Source organism: Monoraphidium neglectum (genome assembly GCF_000611645.1).
Source record: "Monoraphidium neglectum strain SAG 48.87 unplaced genomic scaffold scaffold00631, whole genome shotgun sequence".
NCBI lineage: Eukaryota > Viridiplantae > Chlorophyta > Chlorophyceae > Sphaeropleales > Selenastraceae > Monoraphidium > Monoraphidium neglectum.
In genome coordinates, this window is record NW_014012997.1 from 1 (window position 1) to 18043 (window position 18043).

The window sequence follows — 18043 nt, forward strand, 5'->3', positions numbered from 1 at the left end:
GGGGGGGGAGGACAGGGGTGATCGGCGCATGGATGGTTGAGAATAGCGCGTCGAACAGTCCCACTGTGGGAATTCGTTTGGGATGCGCAGCCATCTCGAGCTGCAAGGAGGGCATCGGCCGACTGCGACTCGGCCCGTGCTGCGGGCTCGGACGGGCTGCAGAGGAGCCCGAGGCAGTGGGAGGTGAAGAAAAGAGCAATGGCCTGAGCCCAGCCTGACCCCGTGTCATCGTTGCGGCCACGCCCGGACGCGCGACCCCCCCCACCCGCAATCTTGGAGGGGTCGACCTCGAAGATCAGCGCCTTGGACTGGTCCTGGTTGAGGAGTCCGAGGCGCACGCCCATCTTGATGTTGGTGGTCTTCAGCAGCATGCGGTGGGCCCCCTGGTCGGGTTGGGCGGGTTGTGTTCACAGGATTGAAAGTTGTCAGCTGCAAGCGGCGGGGTTGCAATACATTTGACTGTAATGACCTCCATCAGAAGGTGAGTAATCACACGAGGATAGGAATAGGCAAGTCCGAGAGCTGTGGTGTATGTGAGCGTGCTCGCATGTTTGGGTGCGTGCATGTGTGTATGTGTGTGCAGGCGCGTGCGTGCACGCACACATGTGGTGTGGGTGTGAGAGCGGTTGCTGAGGATACACGGTTTGTGTGAGTCATCGCGCATGCAGAGGCGACGCAGCGGAGGCAGCGCGGCAGAGGCGACGCAGCAGAAATGTGGCCGTGGGCAGTAGCGGCGCCTACCAGCGACACGTCACAGCCAGCCCTGCTAGGCATCGAAACCCTGCGCCCCCGCGAGGGCCAGTGCGCTTGGTGCAGCTGGACAGCCGCCTGCTACCGGGTCAAGTGCCCTCTGGCTGTGTCCGTGACGGTGCTGAGTCAGCCATTGGGCCCTTGCGCCCCCAGTGCCATCCCTGACCGCCCGTCAGCGCGACAGCGGACCCACACAAGTGCCCCGAAGAGCCCCTTGCAACCTGCTCTGTTGTTTAGACCCTCCCAAGGGTGCCATGACGTCCCGCCCTGAATATACACAACAACCCATTCACGGTTGCCCTTGCTTATCCATGCACGCATGAATGCATTCTGAGCACCGGAGGCCCACCCACACATGCCCACCAACACGCTCAGCGCCAACAAAGTGGTCCTTTTCAACACACATACACACAACACACACACACACATAAGCAAGCACATGCGTGCTTACACACACTCACACATTCACGCACACGTCATACGCAGAAGCATGCAGGCACACTCACATGTGCCCACACACACACGCACACACACACACGCACACACACACACCTGCAGCAGCAGCGCCACCAGTGCCAGGTAGTCGCTGGTGCCGTCCAGCACACGCACCAGGTGGCACAGGTGGGACACCTTTGAGGGGGGGGGGCAAGGTTGCGCGGAAGCGCATGCGGGAGACACATCAATCCTACAAGCAACCCCAAAAAGCAGGATTTACCAGTTCAGTCAAGACAACAAATAGGTGACAGGGCACCTCTCGCGCTTGGGAAACCCGAGGATGGCGACGCGTGCACGCCCAAAAGCACATCAGGCGTCGCTGTTCACGGCGCGCTGGTGTGGCGGGCGCACCTGGTCGTTGCGCAGGTGCGGCAGCAGCCCAACGGAGAGCACGCCCAGCATCGGCTCCCACCTGCGGGACGGCGCGGGACGACGAGCGCTCGCTCAGCACCAAGCAAGCGCAGCAATAGGGCCACGCCCCCGCTCCCGCGGCGCTGCCTCCAAACCGCGGGCAGCCGCAGCCACAGCCGCAGCCATGCCGGTCCGTGCTGCGGCAGGCATCTGTGGCTCCGGCATGCGCGTGCATGCATGCATACAGCTGCGAACGCTGCCTCAGCCGCGCAGCTGCGGCTGCAGGCCGCTGGTCCAATTGCTGTGGGGCGTGGTGTTTGCACGGTCTGTCCAGATCGCGCACCATTCGTCGTCGAATGCGTGCGCCTCCTGCTTGGCCACGGTCAGCAGCCCCAGCGTCTCATTAGTCGTGCCGATCGGCACCGCCAAGAAGCTGCGCAGCCCGTGCGTGTGGTACAGCACCGCCCAGTCCTTCGGCAGCGCCAGCGCCTGGCGGCCGAGGCCGGGCGGGGCGCGGCGCGTGGGTGGAAGTGGGGTGGGGACGGCCACGGCGTGCAGGGTTCAAGGGCTGATTTTAGATGGCGCCAACCGCGCCGCGCGACGCTGCGTCGCATCGACTGTGCACCTCGCACCCCGCTCAACCACAGGGCGCACGGAAGGGCGGCCGCTGGCGGGCTGCGCGGTCACGTCCCTCGGGCCCTGGCAGGCTGCGGCGCTGGGCCCGCCCCTGCGCCGCGCCGCGCCGCCTGCCGCCCGCCGCCCGCCTCAGGCCCGGAGGTTATCAGCTACCGCCCGCGCCCAGCCGCACACAGACGCCCCCGGCGCGGCGCCGCGCCCGTTGGACTTCCCCCCGGCAGAGCCACACCTGGTCGTCATCCTCTGCTGTGAGGTGCAGGTGCGCGGTGCGCCCCTCCAGCTGGAAGGGGCTCCAGTCCGCCCCCTTCATCACCACGTCCCGCTCCAGCTCGGCCGCGCCCGTGCCGTGCGCCGCCAGCAGGATGTAGGATGCCAGCCCCTCGGTCGAGCCGATGATGCTGTGGGGTGTGGGGAGTGGGGTGGGGGCGCACGGCGGAGCGGGGTCGGGCGAGGGCTGAGGGGAGGAGGGGGTCCGTGGCGGGGGGCAGCTGGCGGCACGTGGGGGCCCAACGCGCTGCGGCGCGACCACAGGAGTGTTCCAAGCCGGGGGACTGCAGCCGGCGGGGCTGCTTGCTGCGGCTGGGAGCCTGGGCGCTCCCACAGAAGGCCGAGCGGTTGCGGGTACATATATGCGCATGCGCACAGGGCGCGGCGCCACGTGTGCACCTGACGAGGGCAACCCCCAGGTGGGTGCACAGCAGCTCCGCCGCCTCCGCCAGGCCGATGGTGGGGTTGACGTTCACTGCCGTCAGCTGCTGCAGCACGTCCTTGACCTGCGCGGCGGCCCGGCGCACGGGCGGGCTTGGCCAGGGGCCAAGGGCCACGGCGGCGCTCGCACAGCCAGCGGTGCACGGTGACGCAGCGCCGCGGGCAGCGCCGGCTGATGCCCGAGGCCGGCGCGCGGCACCAAGCGCCCTACAAACGACGCCACGCGACCTCAGCATACGGATGGATTTCATTTCGCCCGTCAGTGCCCACCTCGGCAAGGTTCACGGGTCTCGAGCGTCTCGTTTCGCTGCTCGCCCCACTGGCGGTCCTCGCCCCTTGGCCGTCCCAAGGCTGCGTGCCCGCCGGAAGCAACTGTACGCTGGGACCGCCCACTGGCAGCAGCTGCACGCCTTGAGCCCCCGATCCAGAGCCTGCGGGCGTGGAGGACCCTCCATGTCCGGTGCTCTGTCCGCTGGCTGGCTGTTGGCGAGGCTGTGGCGCAGATCCTCCGTCAGATAATCTCTTTTCTTTCTCTGGGGTGGGCCCGGGCGTCCCTTGCCCTGTGAACCGCTGCTTCAGAAGCTTTAGCCCGTGCATCGCTGCATGCTCTCTGCCAATAACGCACAACTCTTAACGTCAACATACACGGGAATTGAAGGCTGGACCAGATCACATCTTGTCACCCGGGTGCGATTCACAGCAAGCCGAGCGGTCTCTTCGGTCACACGCCCCACAAGAAAACATCTGGACACACCTGGTGAGAAGGAATCCCGCACAATGTATCGTAACTGCTCACAGTTCTCTGACTAGTGGTCTAGAGCGGACGTTCACTGCCAGGGCCATCGTTTTGTTTTAGTGCGTTTCTGGTGGAGCGCCTCCCATTTATCGGCAGGAAAGGGCCAGGCCTTGTACATCTAGTGCGCTATGGCTTGCACCGCTCCTGGGAACTCGCAGCGGCTTGGCGGCCTGCTGCTGAGGGCCCTGCCAGTGCTGCTGCAGCAGCATGCAGCGGGTGCCGCTGCGTCACCGCACCAAGCCCTTTGCCTGCGGCTGCTCAGCAGCGAGGCCGCCAGCACAAGCGGCCACCAGCAGCAGCAGCACCAGCAGCACCGGCAGGCAGCCGGCGTGCCTTCGGGGGGCACGCAGGCGCAGCAGCAGCAGCCACAGCAGGACGCAACCGCGGGGGAGACGCTCGAGCAGATCCGCGCGCGCGTGTTCGACACCACCATCGGCGACGGGCGGCGATCTGGGCGCAAGGCGCTGATGCGGCCCCTCAAGGGCAAGGAGATCTTGGACTGGTACTTCATGCTGCGGGGGCAGGAGGCGCCCCTGTTTGAGAACGACATCGAAACAGAGTGAGCGGTGGGCCGTGGTGGGGCGGGCAGGGCGCGGAGGACTCGGTCGATCTGCAGGCCGTGTGTGTGTGTGTGTGTGTGTTTTTGCATGTGCATATGTCTGGTTGCGTGTGAACCTGCATCTGCAGCACGGAACGCGTTGCCGCTTTGGTACGGCATCACATCTCTCAAGAGGGCTGGCACCCAGGGGAGCTGGAGAAATGGTTGATGCGAACCACCCTTGCTTTTCCAGAGTCGCTGCTCCACACCCGCCTGCTGCGCTCTCCATCCTCCTTGCGCTGGCCTTCCCCTCGCTGACGGCTGTTATGTTGAACCCTTCCCTATGTGCCCAGGCGCCTGGACCGAGTTGCGCGAGACAAGGCCACCGGCCGCGCTCCTCCAAAGAAGGGGCAGAAGAAGAGGTCTGGCAAGAAGTGACAAACGCTGTTGCCCGCACCCTTCTGTGCAGCTGTAAACTATGTTCACACCAAGTCGGATTCTTCACATGTTGCGCAGCCGCCGCGGTTGTGGTGCAGGGTTTCAAGCTGGCGGCCTAAGCACCAGGGCCTCAAAAGTGCAGAGGAAGATGGCTGCCGCTCGCGAGCACGCACGTCACCGGCCGCCGTCTGCGTCACTCTCGCCGCCAGACAATGCCAGGCCCCACCCCTCCGCAGCCGCATCGCTTGCAGCCCAGCAGCGGCGACGGGCGTCGCCGCCCTCGCCCTCCTCGTCCCCGCCCCCGCCGCCGCCCCTGTCGCCGCCAAACCCGCCGCAGCTGGGCGCCTCGAACTGCCTGAACAGCCGGTCTGCGAGCTGGTGCATGGCCTGCAGCTGCTCGTCCAGGCTGCGAGCGTCGGTGTAGGCCAGGCCGCAAGCGCCCGGCAGGTCGAGCGCGCTCTGGTAGCTGCCGCCCATCTGCAAATGAGTCGAGGCAGAGCGACGACGAGCGCGGCACATCAGCCAGCTTTATGAGTCAAGGGGTCAGCTGCGGCAAGGCTTTTGTTGGTAGTCCAAACCGATGTCTTGGGAGCCGAAGCCTCGCCTTGTCCTGCCCGAGGTGTGTCTCCGCCCCACGCCCGCGGCGCGCGGCATCTCTTGGGCACATACAGCGCACGCAGCACAGCCAGCCAATGTGTTGCTGGCAAAACGGCGAGGCAATGCGCATGCCCCACCTTGCTCACGACGGTCTGGTCCACCAGCAGCACCGCCAGCATCGCGTCGGGCGCCTCCTGGGCCTCGTCGCCGCCCCTGAGCGCCGCGGACGCGCGCGCGAGGCGCGCTAGCGACCCGAGCAGCTCGGCTTGGGGGCCCGGCAGCTGCGTGGACTGCCGCAGGACGCGGGCGTACTGCAGCGCAGAGGGGACCAAGGATGTGGCTGGGGTGAATATCAAATTACAAAGGCAGCAGTGCTCAGGCAACCTGATCCTGAGGTTGATGTTATGCATGCGTTGTGCAGGTCAGGTTATTCACTTCGGCGGCTTTTTGGCAGTCGCACCTGAGACAAGAAACCGTGCGCGCCTGCGCCGAGCGCTGGCGGCGGGCGGCCAGACGCGCACGCCATCACGTGCTGGAGCAGCGCCGCGGCCCTGAGAGGGTCCATGCTGGGCTTTGCCCCGCCCCACAGCAGCTGGGCTGCGACATGGGCGATGGCACCGAATGGGTCAGGGTGGATAAATCTAGGACACACAGGCGTTCGAGTAATATGCAGCCGCTTCCTTTGCGGAGCAGCAAAGCACACCAGAGTAATGCAGCTGTGCCGGCTTTTTGGATGAAGGGCAGGCAGGCAGCACCCTACTCACACTCGTCTGAGCCGTCCGACAGGACCACATCAAAGCCTGAGCAGCTGACGGTGGGCTTGGCCCAGCGCTTGCCGACCGAGGCCCCGCACGCGCTGGGATCTGCAGGGATGAGGTCCGACTGCCCGCACGCCGCCCACACAGTGGCGGTCTGGGGCACCACTAGGCCGGGCGCCCCAGCGGCGCCCACGGCCTGGGGGTTGCGTGAGGTTGTTCAGTGCATCAGGCGTGCGTGGGAAAGCAGGCGGCTTTCGTATGAGCATATCTACGTGCTTCATTCTGGCCCTCTGTGTAAACGGCGCCTGTGCGCTTGTGCCCTTGCGCAGCCCTGCAGCGTCATCAGGAATCATCAGCCGCCGCCGACCTCCACCGCCCAGCAGCCACGCACCGCCCTCTGCAGCACGTCCGCCAGCTGTTTGCGAGACTTTGCCGCAAGGGCGTCCATGTCGACGACCGCCACCCCCGTGTTGGCGCTGCCCAGGGCGCTGCAGAACGCGGAGTAGGCGCCGTCGCGGCCCTGCACCACCGTCGGGAGCACTTGCTCGGCGTGGCCGAGCGGCAGGCAGCACACCTGCCGCAGCGAATGCGGGATCAGACGAGAGGAGGGCTAGCGTAAAATGTTGGGCGGCAACAGACGTACTAAACACACAGAAGAATGCTGCTAGAGTAGCCGCACAGCAGGCAAAGAGTGACACCAATAGGATGTAATGTGTTTATAGATGCAGGGCTGGCGGCTGACCTGCGGGCTGAGCAGCTGCGCGGCTCCTTTCAGCATCCGCAGCGTCTGGGGTGCACCGTCCTCTTGCAGTAGCAGCACGTTGATCTGCAGGGGTGCGTCATGTGGGGTGAACACAGGCCTTGATGGCGCGTACCGTGGCTGGGTGTTACTGTGCATGGTTGAGGAATATCTAATTAGTGGCCGCTGCGATGCTGCTGCATGCAACAAGCGCACGTCAGGAGTGGTTTGATGACGAGTACGTGCGGCCTTCATGACGCAGGGCGTAAATCCTTCACACCACGCACAGCTCAGCTGCCCACCTGATGTCTGCCCTGCCCGCCTAGCAGCTGCTGCGGCCCTAGCCCCACCCCTTCCGCGGCGCCGCCGTAATCACCCGCATATCGCGCACCCGCCCCTGCCGCGCATGCTGCTGCGGACGTGAGCAGTGTCAGGGCCACATGAGGGTCGAATTCAAATCGCATGGCTGCATTGAGCATCTCAACCAGCGCTGCCAGCGGGCCATGCGTGGCCTCCGCGGCCGCCTCAAGGCCCGATGCCTCTGGTCCGAAGAGGCGCCAGCGCTGGTGGGGCGCTGTCAAAGCCATGGACCTGGCCTCTACCTGTTGCAGGGACGACAAGGGTTGGGGCGGTCAGCGGGTGGGTCAGAATGTTAACGCGACTGAACCACACAGTTTGGTTATGATACACAGGTGGGTGCGAAGGTGACCAAGCCTGCCATACACATTGGGTGTCCATCACAGCTCTCAAGTGACACCGCACAGTGTACCCCTGTTCCCCCTACCCCAAACTTGGCCCCACCTCAATGCCTGTCTTGGCCATTGGCTGCACGCCTGCACCTGCATTACCACCGCCGCCGCTGCTGCCCGCTGCCCGCTGTGAAGCGAAGCCCACCACGTGCACCGCCTGCCCCAAGGCACAACAGTCCGCCAGGTCGTCCTCGGCCGACACAACCAGCGGCTCGGACGAGACGCCAAAAACCGGCGGCGGCGGTGGCGCAGTCGCGCAACCGGCAGCCGAGGGGGGGCAGGTGCGCAGGTCGGACACCCAAAGCCGCTGGACACGGGAGACCACTCTGTGCGCAAGGCGTGTTAAAGGATCTTGGGATCGTACGTTTTCACATTGGCTGCTTGGGACACGCATGGATTCTCAAGCTGCAAAACGAGCACCGAGGTCCCTGGTCATTCCTGCTTGCTTCGACTCACCAACCGCCCTGGCAAAAATTTTAGCCCCACCACACCTGTTGGTGACATCCTCCTCTGCCGCTGCCACGTTGCTGCCGCAGCAGAGCATGCTCCTGGAACCGTCCGGAACGTCGCTTGCTGCGGCGCAGAAAGGGCAGGTGAGGCGGCGGCTGACGACACGCTGGCCGGGGCTGGCGACGCCGCTGACAACGCCGGCGAAAGATACCAACAGGGGGCCCCCATGGTGGATCACCAAGCTGGCAGCCTCGCTAGGTGCCAGCAGCGGCATGGGCACCTGGAGGTGGCATAAAAGCATGCACGGATGCGCAGGTGTGCATGTCAAGAGGTTCACGCCATGCGAGGTGCATGGCACTCAGCTGGTGCATGCATGTACCCTGCATGCACGCATGCTGCGGCCCGTTGCATGGCGCCTGCTGTACCCGCGTCTACTGCTGCAGATGCATGCTTCAGCTTTGTTGGGCGTGAGCATTTACGTTTGTGAGCCTGAGGGCGAGGCGCGGCACGGCGTGCTCAAACCCGCTGGCGTCCAGCCGCCGCTGCACCAGCGCCCGAAGGTCCTGGGGCAGGGCGCCTGTGTGCAGTGTTTGCGGGAGGTGCATCCAGCGTGAGATGCTGGCATGCAAATACCGGTGCGCCGTCCCAGGATTGCATGCATGTGCGTTTGCATTGCACTTTGAGGAGCTAAGCGTCTGTGAGGCCAGCACAAGGCTGCTGGAGCGTCGCCGCCGCGCTCACGCCTGGGGTGCGGTACTGTTCCAAGCATGGGTCTAGGGGCCAAGTCAGGAGCCTGTATCTGCATGCGTGTCTGCAGCCCACCTGCTGCATCTTGAATGATGGCCAAGCCCAGGCCCGGGCTTTCGGCAAGTACCATGGAAACATCGACCTGTTAGTCCATTGGTGCATTCAAACGTGCCACAGCGGCGCGGATGGGCTGGGTCGGGTGCGCGGCAGTGTGGCGGGGTGGGGCTCTGCGCTTTCAGCTGAGTATTCACATGACACTGATTGTGGTGATTGTCAGAGGCAGGCAGCGTTTGTCCCTCCAGCGTGCCTCGATTGGGACGGAGTCGTCAGGCCCATGGTCGGCGGCAACTGCGATCTGTGCGAGCCCCTGCGCCAGCAGCTCTCCACCCAGCACGGGCAGAAGCCGTTCTGCCATGGTCTCGTGCATCTTGGATCTTTGCCAGGTTGATCGTGATCCATATATATCCGCACGCCCGGCAACACACGGTATCTTATGACACACTACGATGGACGAATGATGATGAGAGCAATTTTTTTTATGCGGCATACATAATGCTGCAAGTGCTGTCAATTCAGGTTGCCCTTTTATGCATGCGACACTGCCATGAGAGTGTCGGCTTGCCGCCGCTTGCAAGGCCTGTCTCTTGTTGTCGCAGCACGTCTACAATACCATGTTGTAGCACGTCTACAATACCATGTACACAGCTGGTGGATTGGGTGAGGCCAACACTGTCGTCAACGCCTTGCTCTCCAGGTTGACTGCCAGTGATGTCCTGCAGTCCACTGTTGAGTGGACTCCTTGGTCTGCCTCCATTGACATCACAGCTTTGCCAGCACCATAGTGCGAAGTCATGGTGCACCAGGGTATGCCCTGCATGTACGCAACTTCAGACGTGAAGCATCCTGCTTGTGCGCACACCTGGAGGCGCAGCAGCAGCTTGAGCCGCCCTGCATGCTGCATCGTCAGCGCAAGACAGTTGGGCCAAACGGAGAGCCATGGACTCTCATTGACAGAGTCCAGCTTGTCGATTTGCGTACCTGTACCTCGGCAAGTTCGCGTCCCTCAAAATCAAGCGTGATACGCGTGACTGCCTTGAACCACATGCGAAGCAGTTGGGAGCTGCATGTGCAGCAACAGTCCCATGTTGACAAGGGAGTGCAGCACTCGACATCGATGTTCCCTGCACACAACGCTTTGGATGTTGATTTCCGACGCATCACCATTGCAAGGCAGGGCGCATTCCAGGTCCAGATCGAAAGGATCGATACGACGGGCAACTCAGCAAGTGAGCATCTCTACGACACGAAAAGTGTGTCTACCGCCGGAACATTGCAGGGATCATGATTTGCTTGTTGAGAACGGCTGGTGCCGACGGTGATTACATTGCGATGACCAGCCGCTGCATGTCCGCCACAGCACAACGGTGCCGTGCTCTGCTGCCTCCATGCCTGCTCAGCCACAGTCACCAGCCGCCACCCCTTGTGTGCATCTCTGCTGTCCTTCCAAACCCGCGCTCCAGCGCAACCATGCTGACGAACCAGCAATGTGAGAACTTGGTGCTGAAGCAGCACGCAAGGGCTGCTGCTGGCTTCACACTGCCTGGGATATGGCAGCAGATCCGCCAGGCCGGCTCGCCTGTGCGCACGAGCTCCCGAGTGACGACCCCAAGCCAAGAAAGGTGTGCGGTCATCTGGACGTCCTGCAGGCGCCATGCGTGTGCCGGCGCTTCCAGTAGTGCCCCGCGCCCTGCCCTCGACGCTCACAATCTCATGTGTTACTTGACTGTCCCCCATATGCGCACCGTGTCACCCCCAACCCCCGACCAGCACTGGGCTTCTGCACAACTGTGCAGAGCTGCCTTGGAGCGTCTTCGACGCCGCCGACGCCGCTGCGTTCCTTGCTAACCCAAACGCCGCCACCGACATTGCCGAGGAACTCCGGGTCGCCACCTTCTTTGCGGGCATGATCATGAGTCAGACGCCGTTCGCAGCTTCCGGGCAGCTGCTCATCTGGCCCTGCACGGCCTGCAACACCGCAGTCCAGGCCGGCCACGCCGCCGGGGGCCACGGCGGCCCCCTGCCGCCGTCCGCGCCGCGCGCGTGGGGCACCGTGCACCAGGCGCTGCACTGGGCAGTGCTGGTCATGGGGTTTGTGCGCAGCATGCTGACCTGGCGCCACCCGGCGCTCGCGGCGCACCAGGAGTCGCTGTACGACGCGCTGGTCTCCCAGATGCCAGCTCAGCCCGCCGAGTACGTGCAGCGGATGGTGCAGCACGGCTTGGCAACGGGTAGGAACCAAGCCTGCGGGAACGCGCGGGCTGCATGTGCCGTGTGTGTTTCGGTAGCGACGGCGCTGTTGCGGGATATTCTGCGCTGCACTGTGGCGTTGCATTTTCTCAAAAGCGCTCGCATGCCGCATCTGCATCCCGTCAGCCGGCTGCATGCAACCAGGTGGGTGTGCATGTGCATGCCTGCCACCGCCCTCGAGCCATCCACATGCACCACACCATCCCCAGCAGCACTTGACCCTGAATCCGCAGCATCATGCAACACCCCAATCCTCCCCGCCTCGCGCGCAGGCCAGATGTTCCACGGCCTGCTCTTCCCAAACCTGGTGGGCGTGGTCGACAATTGCGGCCAAGCCGCGCCCAAGGCCGCGCACTTCGCGGTCCAGATCATGAGCCTGCTGGCCTGCCGCCGCCCCGCCGCAATGCTGGGGACGCTGGACCCGCAGCCCCTCTCGGAGGCCCTGGTCAAATACCTCGCAAGCGTGTTTGACCTGGTGAGCAATGGGGTGGGGCAGAGCTCCTCATCGCGCCCTGCGCCCCGCTTGCAGCGTTTCGCAGTGCCGGGGATGGAGTGGGATTGCTCGCCCTGGTTGTTGCTGCTCGACCCCCGCCTTGATTTGTGTGGGTCGCGTGGACGTGCCTGTTATTTGCACATCGCAGTGCCTCGCACACCATCAGCTGCAGCTCTGGTGACGAGAGAGCAACGCCCCGGCCCTGACTTGATTGCAAGAAGGCAGGGGGTCGAGGTCGTGCTTGCAGCCGAGGTAGCCCAGCAGGCGCTGCAGTAGTTGCCCAGCACGCGCCCCTTGCACTGCTGGTGGGGAGCGAGGCGCAATACTTGCAAGGCTCCCATTGCGCAGGTGTCCAACCCTTGCTGCGCCGTGGAGAACTACTTTGGCGTTGCTGACGTCATCAACGCGCTGCCGCTGCTGTACCACGCGGGCGACTGGTGGGTGCGCAAGGGCAGCACGGCGTCCGGCGGTGCGTATTGCCTGCCCCATGACGTGGCCTGGACGACCCCGCTGACCAGCGAGGTGCAGGGCGCCTTGCCTGAAGGCCCGGTGCCCACGGACCGGATAGGATAGCTGCCGCAGTCGCCTCTGGCGCACGGCAGCCTGCACTTGCCCGCCGCCGCTGCTGCCTTCCCGTGTCTCCCTTCCGTTGGCCGTTGCGGGCGGCGGGCTGCTGCTTTTGTGGGATGCTGTGCACAATGCGGCCTGGGACCCAATGCATGGGGATTTTAACTTATCGTTATCTAAGACACGGGGAGGGGCGCACTTGCACATTGGGATGAGCGAACAGTGCACACCACCGTGCAGCTGATCAAGCCCATCCCATCCGTGCGCCGCAGGCCCGAGGCCGCGAAGTTCCTAGTGAAGTACAAACTGCCGGCCGCGCTGAGCGCGCTGTCCATCAACCTGCTGCACACCGCCGCGCCCCCCCAAGGGGTCCGCCGGGGCGAGCGCGACGGGCGCCCCTTGGACAGCCCTGTCGATCTGAAGCTGTTCCCTGAGTGCCGCAACGTGATAGTGGCGGTATCCGAGCTTTTTGAGCGCAGCATCCCTCCGCCGCCTCCGCCGAACGCCGCGTCGGCGCCCTCGCCTGGCGCGGCCGCGCCTCTCGGCGGCGGCAGCGGCAGCGGCGGCGGCAGCGGCGACTCGAGGGCCGGGGGCGCGGCTGCGGCCGGTGGTGGTACGCCGGGCGCTAGCAGCAGCGGCGTGGCACAGGAAACCGGTCGTGCGGCGGCGGCCGGGGGCGGGGGCGCCGCAGGCGGCGGCGGGGCGGACGGGGACGCGGCTGGGCTGGCGGCGGCGCTGCGCGCGCGGCCGGTGTCGTTTGCCGCGGCCGCAGTTGCGGAGGTGCTGGGGCGCTGGCAGTGGCGTGGGGTGCCCTGCTCAAAGGTGGGTGCGCCTGTTTGTCCGTGTGCAGCATGCGCTGCCAAACGGCGTGCATTTGCCCGTCCTTGCTAGTGAGTGCATGCATGTGAGTGATTTCTTGCGGAGCGTCAGCTAAATGACGTTGGCGCCCCTGCGCGTGTTTAGTTGCCTGTGAAGGGCAGCTGGCGTTTGAAATTGGCGGCTGACAGATGGTTCTGTCGATGTCGGTGCAGGCGACTGCCCCGGCCACTCCGCCTGCTGACAAGGCGAGGCGCATGACTCGGCGGCAGATTCAGGAATACGAGGAGTCAGTGAGTCAAACGTACCAGGTGCGGTCTAAGGATGTCACTCGTTGACTGCACTGCTGCCGGCTAACGCGATGCTGACTGGCCGCACCGCTGCTCGTTACCACGGTGCCGCCTGCCTTCTCTGTCACTACTCATCACGCAGCTGCCTGACCGCCCTGCTGTCAACCTACCACCCGCTTGCTGAGGTGCTTGCACTTTTCAAAAGCTGATGCATAGGGGGCATGGGGTCCCTCTTTGATCAATGATTGATCAGATAAGCAGCACCCCCAGCGAAGGAGTTGCAGCAGGCCCCAACCTACTTTTCGTCCAACGCTGTCAACAACAGGAGTACATGCCGTCCTGGAAGCACGCCCTAGCGGCATCGCCGGCGCTCTTGTCAGTGAAAATGCAGGAACCAGTGCGAAAAGAGGCAGGGGCTCAGTGGGTGTCGGGCAGCAGAACGTCGTTGCAAGGAGGGGCGAGTGAAGGCAGGGGTGGCCACAGGCGCAGGGCCGGGTCGATGGGCTGACAGGGCTTGCGGGCACACCTCCTTGACACGCTGTACGTGTCATACCCTCCTCCAGCCACCTGGCCTTATGAGACATTATCATCATTGCATACACTGACCTGCACTACTTGATAGAGCGACCGCCCCTGCGTGGTGTGCCGGTGTCAGCCAGGTCGACGGCCAGCTAGCTCCCCTGTCGCCACGCCGGCTGCTCACGCCCCGCTGCCCCCTCACCCACTCAGGTGCGTCGAGCCGATAGTGGCGGCGCTCGCAGCCGACACCCGGCCCCCGCTGCCGGAGCTGCACGCCTCGCTGCTGCGCGGGCCCCTCCACCGCGTGGGCATGCGCTGCGCGCTGCTCGGCTGCGGCGCGGGCTCCCAGCCGGACGGCCGGCCGCTGCTGAGGTGCTCCGGCGGCTGCCAGGGGCTGGCGCGCTACTGCGGCGCGGCGCACCAGAAGCGGGACTGGGCGTCCCACAAGACGTTTTGCAAGCGCTCGGGCAGCGCGGCTGACGCTGCCGGCGGCAGCGGCGCCAGGGCACGGCGGCCGTAGCACGCAGCGGCCTGGGAGCGATGCGGCTTTTGCTTGCGCTGTTGCTTCGCGCACACACGGCGAGCACCTCTCATCGCCCGTTCTGTTGCTGACTGGGGTTTGAGGCATGTGGTCCAAGCGCAAGACGGTTCGATTTGTTGCGCTTTCAGATCAGGTTGATGCTTCTGTTGGCACGCACACTCATCATGTGTGGGGGTTGCGCGGGCTCAAGAGGGGAGCAGGTGTGGTGGCGGTCATCAAACAATCAACAGCACATGGAGACATGCTTGTTAATCGTGGCCGTGCTGCAATATTTTTTTGAATGTATCAAGCAGTTGGGTGTACCCCTGTCCATGCTCAGCGGCCCTGTCGTGACAAGCCTCAAGCATCCTCGAGGCTTGTGCAGTGCTTCAGGAAACGCCACTGGCACTCTGCAAGTGTCAACTTCATGCCTGGATCGCAAGTGCAATGAAAGCTTTGCAGCAAAATAAGGAGGGGGTATACCAGGTGGAAAGATGGGACAAGTACAATCACCCAGGAAAGGCTCGCTCAGGTCATGGCTCAAGCCGGCTGCGCCGCCCTCCGCGCCTGCTCCTGGCGGCATGCGGCCTTGTGGTTGGGCCAAAAACCCTTGTAGCACGCGTCAGAGCAGAACCACGCCGCGCGGCAGCCGCGGCAGAGGTGCAGGCGCACGCCGCCGACGGCCTCCTGCTTGCCGCACGCGGCGCAGGTGGAAGCGTGCTGCCTGATGCCACGCTGGTGTGTGCGGGGTGACTCCTTGGTTGCGTTGCCCGAAGGGGGCCCGGAGGGCACAGCATCTGCAGGTGACTGCCTTTCGTCCTGCCGCGCCTGCTGCTGCTCCTCCTCGATCAGCCTTGCCGGCAGCGGCAGCAGCTGCCGCCTCTGTGCCCGCAACTGCTGGACCTTCTGCCGCCACCACTGCTGCCGGTCGACCTGCTGAGGAGTTTGCTGCACTTGTTCGCTGCTGAGAACCTGAAGCGCGGCACGCGCTTCGGCTGCTGCCATCGTCGCCGTCGCGTCCCCAGCCGCCGCGCTCAGTACTGCCCGGCTCAAAAAGCGCTCCAACGCCTCCTTCGCCTGGTGCACCGAAGCCTCCTTCGACCATTCCTCTTCCTGCCCTCCTCCAACAACCCCCCTCGCGTCCATGCGCTCACTCTGCTGCCCCGCGAATCCACCAGCCACGCCGCGGCCTGCACACTCACCCCTGCCGCTGAAGCCGCCGCCCTTGCTGCCGCTGCCGCTGCTGCCGCCGCCGCCGCTGCTGACACGGCTGCGGTCGCGGTTGTCACGGCCGTCGAGCTGCCACCGCCAGGCAGCCCAAACCTCAAGCTCGTCAATCAGTTGCAGCGCCAGTGCCGCATCGCTTTGGCTTGTTTGTGGGTTGAGTAGAATCGCCGCAACCGCCGCCAAAGCGCCAGGTGCAGCCGCCAGCTCGTTCCTGAAGGTGTGGCTGAAGCCGCAGAGCCACTGCACCTCCGTCAGGCCCCAACCCTTGAGCATAGCTTCTGCAAGCACGGCCCACGCCCGCGATCGGAGCGCCGCCGCATCGCCGCCGTCGGCAAGGCAGGCGTCGGTGGAGGCGGCGTTTCCGCTGGCACCCCCTGCCCCGCGCTCCTGCTCCTGCTCCTGCTCCTGCTGCCGCCGCTGCTGCCCGTACACCAGGGCTGCAAGCAAAAATGCAGCGTCGGTCTTCTGACTCAGGGTGAGCTGCGGCATCTCCAGCGCACGCACCGCGAGCGGCACAGCGCTGAAGCGCTGCAATGCCTCAAACCACGCCCAGTTGCCGCTGGTCCCGTTATTGTGGACGTGCTTGCCGCTGCTGCTGGTTTCGCGGCTGCTGCTGCTGCTGTTGCCGCCGCAGCTGCAGCCGTCGCTGCATGTTGGGCGTGCGGTTCCCTCAATGCCAACCTCTCGAATGCCCACTACAGCCATCGTCCACAACGCATGTGCGGCCAGCTCGGACCCCTGCCTGGGAGCACAGCCCTCTATTGCCGCCGCCGCCGCTGCCGCCGCATCCAGGCCCGCGCGTGCGCAGCCGACCAGGATCGCCGCCGCGCCAGACGCCGCCGCGACAGCGCTGCGCCTTGCCGGAGCACTTTTGTGCTCACAAACCACTACCTGCGACAGCCACTGCGCTGCAGCCCCCTGCAGATCCAGCACGCTGGCTTTGTGCCCCGCTGCCAATGGGCAGGGCTCGGTCGGCTCCGAGGGCGCCGGCGCGGCGCGGGCCGATGCAAGGACTGCCAGCAGCGCCCCCACGGTTTCGGGGCAGCACACGGCAGCCATTGCTTGGTCGCAACGCTGCATGCGCCACAGCAGCGCTTCCCACAGGTCCTCCTGCAGCCCCAGTGCCGCGCCCGGCCGCCGCGCGGCCGCCGCGAGCAGCGGGAAGAAGCGTGCCGCGCGCAAAGCGACCGCCGCGGTCACGGCCATGGCCACCGGCTCAAACGTGCGGAGGATGCACGTCAGGTGGAGCGCGAGCTGCATCCCCAGCTCAGCGCGCGGTCCAGCCTCCGCGAGGCAGTCGCACAGCACGTCGGCCGCGAGGCCCGCCGACTCAGTCATGACGCGCACCCAGGCAGCAACGGCCGCGCTCTCTGCCTCGCCCTGCTGGCCGTCGGCGCGCTTGATGCCCGTGGCGACCGCCGAAAGGCATTTCAAGGGGCTGACCCGATCGTCAAGGTTCTCCAGCGCGGCGGCAGCCAGCCCCGCCTGGAGCAGCGCCTCGACCGCGCCCGGCGTGTTCACGACGGCGGCGGCAGCCGCAATGACCTGCGCGTCGCCGCCTGGGACGCAGCAGATACACGTCAGCAAGCTGGCGAGGACGCACGCCCGCTTGCGCACAGCCAAGTCACAGGCGCTGCCTCGGTCACCGCCGCCGCCGGCGGCGGCGGCGGCGGCCGCGCGCACTACGGCCGCGGCGGTGGCGGCCGCGCACTCCGCAGTTCCGAGCGGTGCAAATCTTGCCCGCGTGTCGCCTTGGGACGCGATGATCCGCAGCAGCGTGGCTGTATTAATCTGCGCATATGATTTTCCATGCGCCAAGCGTTGAAGCGCGTCGGCGGCAGACAGGGGGAGGTGCTCGTGGAACGCGATCCGCTCCGAGCCTCCGCCGCATGCGCACTGCGCGCACCAGTGCAGGCCTTGCGCTGGCGCGGCCTGGTGGTGCTGAGGTATTTGCGTGCACATCTCTATATTCATGATAATGTCAGGAGCATAGTCTCCACTGCTGCTGGTGCTGCTGCTGCTGGTGCTGCTGCTTTTGCCGAAGCTGGTGCATGTGCTGCTGCTGGCGGGTGCGCACCGTCCCATCGCCTCTAGCAGCTGTACAAACACTGCGGGCTGGAGGGTTTCTGAACCCTTGAACAAGAAATTTGGTCCATCATGTAATTTTCGAAATAGTTTGTACGCGGCCTCGGCCCGAGATCGCGCTATGGCCACAGCAATTGCCGTCAGCGTGCGGTTCATGACAGCTGATGGTGGAAAACAAAAGTGACAGTTTTGATGTTGAGTTGTACGGTAGCGTTTGGGGAGTGTGCGTTGTCGAAATTTGAATTTTGGCTCCTCGACAGACAACCAGACGCGTCAGGAAGGGCTCCATAGAATCATAGAAGGGGCTCTTCTCCTGGCTTCTGGCTCTGGAAATCAATCCTCGGAGAATGCCTCCGGACTAGTAGCAAAGAGTGCGGCGTGCTGCTATTACTAGTGCGCGGGAGCGAGCGACAGCACGCGGCTGTCGGTTTCAGGCGCCTCAGCGGCGCGCTCGCTGCTGCTGCTGC

The 18043-nt window shown here is 64.8% G+C and overlaps 5 protein-coding genes across 5 annotated transcripts in view; 2 read left to right on the forward strand and 3 right to left on the reverse strand.

Annotated features, from left to right (window-relative positions):
- Nucleotides 1-489: 489 nt before the first annotated feature.
- MNEG_4519 (hypothetical protein) lies at nt 490-3783 on the reverse strand (the record flags this gene model as incomplete). Its single annotated transcript, XM_014047001.1, has 7 exons — nt 490-522; nt 1303-1380; nt 1597-1657; nt 1940-2085; nt 2462-2630; nt 2899-3005; nt 3748-3783. 7 exons carry the CDS (start codon nt 3781-3783, stop codon nt 490-492), a joined length of 630 nt encoding a protein of 209 aa, XP_013902455.1.
- An 81-nt stretch (nt 3784-3864) lies between these two features.
- MNEG_4520 (hypothetical protein) lies at nt 3865-4712 on the forward strand (the record flags this gene model as incomplete). The annotated part of the gene is made up of 2 exons (XM_014047002.1): nt 3865-4295; nt 4628-4712. The coding sequence occupies 2 exons, from the start codon at nt 3865-3867 to the stop codon at nt 4710-4712; spliced, it is 516 nt and encodes a 171-aa protein (XP_013902456.1).
- Nucleotides 4713-4886: 174 nt separating this feature from the next.
- MNEG_4521 (hypothetical protein) lies at nt 4887-7628 on the reverse strand (the record flags this gene model as incomplete). Its single annotated transcript, XM_014047003.1, has 8 exons — nt 4887-5189; nt 5447-5620; nt 5770-5906; nt 6074-6263; nt 6459-6641; nt 6810-6893; nt 7109-7408; nt 7608-7628. 8 exons carry the CDS (start codon nt 7626-7628, stop codon nt 4887-4889), a joined length of 1392 nt encoding a protein of 463 aa, XP_013902457.1.
- Nucleotides 7629-10715: 3087 nt separating this feature from the next.
- On the forward strand, nt 10716-14264 carry MNEG_4522 (hypothetical protein; the record flags this gene model as incomplete). Its single annotated transcript, XM_014047004.1, has 7 exons — nt 10716-11040; nt 11332-11534; nt 11901-11989; nt 12392-12941; nt 13184-13246; nt 13551-13645; nt 13955-14264. 7 exons carry the CDS (start codon nt 10716-10718, stop codon nt 14262-14264), a joined length of 1635 nt encoding a protein of 544 aa, XP_013902458.1.
- A 360-nt stretch (nt 14265-14624) lies between these two features.
- The window catches only part of MNEG_4523 (hypothetical protein), a gene marked incomplete at both ends in the record, with an annotated part of 7609 nt that continues 4190 nt past the window's right edge, over nt 14625-18043 (reverse strand). Inside the window, 3 exons of the mRNA XM_014047005.1 lie at nt 14625-14695; nt 15467-16137; nt 16594-17050. Coding sequence (XP_013902459.1) covers nt 14625-14695; nt 15467-16137; nt 16594-17050 — 1199 coding nt within the window. The remainder of the gene's footprint in view (nt 14696-15466; nt 16138-16593; nt 17051-18043) is intronic.